The sequence below is a fragment of the Nicotiana tomentosiformis genome, chromosome 7 (assembly GCF_000390325.3).
Source record: "Nicotiana tomentosiformis chromosome 7, ASM39032v3, whole genome shotgun sequence".
NCBI classification, from domain to species: domain Eukaryota; kingdom Viridiplantae; phylum Streptophyta; class Magnoliopsida; order Solanales; family Solanaceae; genus Nicotiana; species Nicotiana tomentosiformis.
The window spans coordinates 130,698,454-130,703,012 of NC_090818.1; the positions used below are offsets into that span (position 1 = coordinate 130,698,454).

Sequence of the window (4,559 nt, forward strand, 5' to 3'; positions counted from 1 at the left end):
CGGCTTCAGTTAATATTATTTCTTTGATACCCTTAGTACTAGTAGTAGGAGTATCCAACATCATGGCTTCCATGGTTGTGTCACTTTGAGATTCTTGGGCATGTGAGTTGATAGGGGATATGGGGCTATCTTGGATCATTGAGTTGATGTCTACCATGGATTCATAGGCTAGTAGTTTTTCCTTGAAAGATGGAATTTGGGTGCTTTGTTCCCCACGCTTGAGTTCGTTGGGAATGTTAGGGGTTTTTGGGGGATGTGTGAATTCAGATCCATGTCTGAGTTGATGATGGCGTTGTTCATGGGAGAGAGAGAAATTGATAATACGTATGTTAGGAAGACTTGGTCACAAGTTTAATTGATAATTCAATAACAATAGTAACAAACCTTGCTATTCATGTTTGCTGGCACAATTTTCATTATTAATGTTTTGGGTGAATGCATTTTAAGATTGGCCCATATTGAAATAGAATGGTGTCATATAAAGTAGTTTTCCCAGCCAAAGTTCCTGGCTTTGGACCATGAGTGTGATTCCACGTTACAGCAAATCCATGCAGACATTTCATATGAATGGTATTTACATCACTCTATGCTCCGATGTACTAAAAACATGACCTGTATTCGCAAATGTCCATCTATTCCACTTTATATGACATTCTTCGTATTATCGACGTTCCAAGAATTTTGACACCATTCTATTTCTCTAAAACTTTCACCATTCTAATGTTGCTTTAGCATTTTCTTCTACCCTCATTGAATAAGTCAAACATCTTTGACAGTGATAACACAAATACCTACAGATGTAGTAACTTCTACCATTTCAATACAATGCAAAGTTCTTGAGAAACTCTTAAACCTAATATGCCCCATTGCTAGAAACTAAGATCACAAAAATATTCATCACTACACTATACTTTCTTAAATGTCCATCTATTCCACTTTATACGACACATTCTATTTCTCTATCACTACACTAAGACCACAAAAATCAACATTTTGTTCGATACATATTGAATATTTTTGTGGTCTTAGTTTCTAGCAATGAGGCATATCAAGTTTAGGAGTTTCTCAAGAACTTTGCATTGTATTAAAATTGTATAAGTTACTACATCTGTAGGTATTTGTGTAATTATTGTCAACGATGTTTGACTTATTCAGTGAGAGTAGAAGAAAATGCTAAAGCAACAGTAGAATGGTGAAAGTTATAGAGATATAGAATGATGTTAAAATTCTTGGAACGTCTACAATAGGAAGAATGCCATATAAAGTGGAATAGATGGACATTTGTGACTACTGGTCATGTTTTTAGTACATCGAACAGAATGGTGTACACTATCACTACACTAAGACCACAAAAATATTCAATATGTATGGAACAGAATGTTAATCACCCAAATTTATTCGTTACAAAATAAAAGATATTGATATTTTTTTAACATATTTTTATCTGCAAGCGCGTGGTATATGTGAATTAATTTGTGTGCGTGGAACTTGAATAATGTTCGAATTTTTACACAAATAATCGACCATATTAATTATTTACCTTTTCTAGTCATATACATAGATTATATATGATTATACATATTTAATACATAAATTATGCATATAATATACATTCGCTGGCTATTTTTAGTTTAAGTTCTAGGGTGGACAGCTATTTGGGTTAATTCTTCAATAATGTTAAAGGTGATTGCTATTATGGATGGTATAATAAACGAAGAGTTGGGTGAATGAAATTTGCAACTGATAGCTTGTTTTAATATTATGTTGATTGTAGTGATTAACCGTTTTAGGTATGTTTGAAATTTATTCCTAGTATTTTAGTGTGCTATCTACAACAAGATAGCTTTAATGTTGAACTAATTCATCGTTTGATCAATTTTATTTTCATTTTAAGCAATTTTATGAAACAACTTGGTGAAATCGTTAATATTAGACGTTTAATCAAAATTTTAAAGTCTTAGTACGTGGGATACATAAAACTTTCATTTGGTATGAGGTATAAGAAGGTATAGTGATGGTATAAAAATTTACGGAGAAGGTCCAAATATACCCCTTTACTTTCGAAAATGGTCTAATAATAACCCTCGTTATACTATTTGGCTATCTATACCCCTGCAGTCATACTTTGGGTTCAAATATACCCCTCATTTAAACGGAGGGACACATGTCATTGTTTTATTGGCCAATTCTAAATATCTCCTAATTAATTAAAAATACCCATTATTCATACCCGAAAAATAATTTTATAAAGCAATTTTTTTTTTGTAAAAACTGGAAAAAACTGATTGTTTTTTTACTAAAAACTGAAAAAAAGAAAATATTTTTTTTTTCATTTTTTACAAAAAAATCTGCTTTAAAAAAAACTGAAAAAAACTTTCTAAAACAATGTTTTTATAAAAACTGAAAAATAATTTTCTAAAGCAATTAAAAAAGGGAAAAAACTGATTTTTTTTACTAAAAACTGAAAAAATTGAAAATATTTTTTCCAGTTTTTAGAAAAACATTGCTTTAAAAAAAACTGAAAATAATTTCTAAAGCAATTTTTTTGTAAAACTTTTAAAACAATTTTCTAAAGCAATATTTTTGTAAAAACTGAAAAAACAAATATTTTCTTTTTTTCAGTTTTTAGTTAAAAAAATCAGTTTTTTCAGTTTTTAATTATTTTAGAAAATTATTTTTCAGTTTTGTTATCCAGTTTTTACAAAAATATTATTTTAAAAAATATTTTTCAGTTTCTTTTGAAGCGGAATTTTTTGTAAAAAATGAAAAAAAAATATTTTCGTTTTTTTTCAGATTTTAGTTAAAAAAATAATTTTTTTCCAGTTTTTACAAAAAAAATTACTTAATAAAATTGTTTTTCTAGTATGGATAATGAGTATTTTTAATTAATTAGGAGATATTTAGAATTGGCCAATAAGTCGATGATACGTGTCCCTCCGTTTAATTGAGAGGTATATTTGAACCCAAAGTATGACTGTAGGGGTATAAATAACCCAATAGTATAACGAGGGGTATACTTAGACTATTTTCGAAAGTATAGAGGTATATTTGGATCTTCTCCTAAAAATTTAATACTTACCTTAATACTTTATTTGATTAGCAAATATGATATAAATTATTTCGAAATTAAAATTGATATCGGGATAACTTATAACTTGTAGGGAGAGTGACTTACTTAGGGCCGGAATAAATTATACGTTCTTCTTTGTTGTTTATCTTGCAGGTCAATTGCAAACGTTAAATATAAGTGGGACCTGCTAGATTGTAGTCTCAAGTAGGTCCAACTATGAGTGACAAGGATCCCACGGAGTGAAGTGGTTGTGTGCTTTTAAAACGAGAACATCTAGAGAGGTTTCTTTCATTCATACGCAAAAAACGGAAGTGGGAAGTGGAGTGACGACGCTCGATGGACCAAAACGGTGTCGTAGCTTTTCGCCACCGTCGTTCGCCGTCCTCCGATCGATTTCTCGGCGTATTCTCTCCACCGCAGACTGATAGTACTATCGCCGGCGATGAGCTTAACGAAGATGATGTTTTCTGGACCGGAGACTTCACTGAACCTCAGCGCAGATCTACTTCCCCTGCTTCTTCAAACAGTTTCCGTCGGCAAACCTTCCGTCAGCCGGAGAAATTCGGTATTCTCGCTGCATTGCCTGAGGATTACCGGAAACTTAACCGTCCGGTTGTTTATCGGAAACGTTCGATAACTTCCTCACCTTCGTCGCCGATTTCGTCTTCGCCGATGCCGTCTTTGCGAGCTTTTCCGACGATTCCGAAGCCACCATTGGACAGAGAAAATAGCTATAACCGTAATAACTATTCACAAACGATGCCGGCGAGGAAGTTCCAACACTCGGCTCCAGTGAACGTTCCGATGATGCCGAAGAAGGCGACGCCGAGAAACGGCGAGCTTGCTGACGTGGAAATCGATGACGATGAGGGCGGCTACGATGAGATGCTTCCGCCTCATGAGATCGTAGCGGGAGGAGGATCCTCTAGATCACCTAAAACCACGTTTTCGGTGCTCGAAGGCGTCGGAAGAACACTCAAAGGGAGAGACCTTCGTCAAGTTCGAAATGCTGTTTTTCGCCAAACAGGTTTTCTAGATTGAAACGATAAACAAGCAGCTCAGTTAATTTTTGATATATTTACTTATATTGTTACATATATCTGGACTTAGAAGTGAAAATATTATTCTAGTAAATTTTGGTGTACATTTTGGGAAATGGAGATCAAGAGAATATAAAATGGAAGATAGTTCTGTTAGATTTTATATGATTGTGATTGCAACAACTTCGTTTCTTCTGAATTGGAATTACGTTATCTTTTTATTAGCTTTTAGATAGTCTTCTGTTTATCCCCCAGGGCTTTGGTCTAGTGGTAACTGCGCAACACTTGATGTGTGGTGTTAGGTGCATGTCACGGTTCGAACTTTAACAGTGATAAAAGTTTGGTAATTAAGTGGGGAAGGGTAGAGGGGCGACTCATTATCCACTGAGTTAACCATTCGCTGCTAGCCTTCTGGGAATTTCTCGGTTAACAGAAAAAAACAAAAATAG

General features: G+C 33.7%; 1 protein-coding gene across 1 annotated transcript; it reads left to right on the forward strand.

The window, feature by feature from the left end:
• The first annotated feature begins 3,298 nt into the window (after positions 1 to 3,298).
• On the forward strand, positions 3,299 to 4,273 carry LOC104118816 (protein S40-7-like). The gene has a single exon (XM_009630177.4). It carries the CDS (start codon positions 3,407 to 3,409, stop codon positions 4,109 to 4,111), a length of 705 nt encoding a protein of 234 aa, XP_009628472.1. The 5' UTR covers positions 3,299 to 3,406; the 3' UTR covers positions 4,112 to 4,273.
• The last annotated feature ends 286 nt before the right edge of the window (positions 4,274 to 4,559 follow it).

Coding starts and splice junctions, on each gene's coding strand:
- LOC104118816 (XM_009630177.4), top strand. CDS start 3,407: ATGGACCAAAACGGTGTCGTAGCTTTTCGCCACCGTCGTTCGCCGTCC.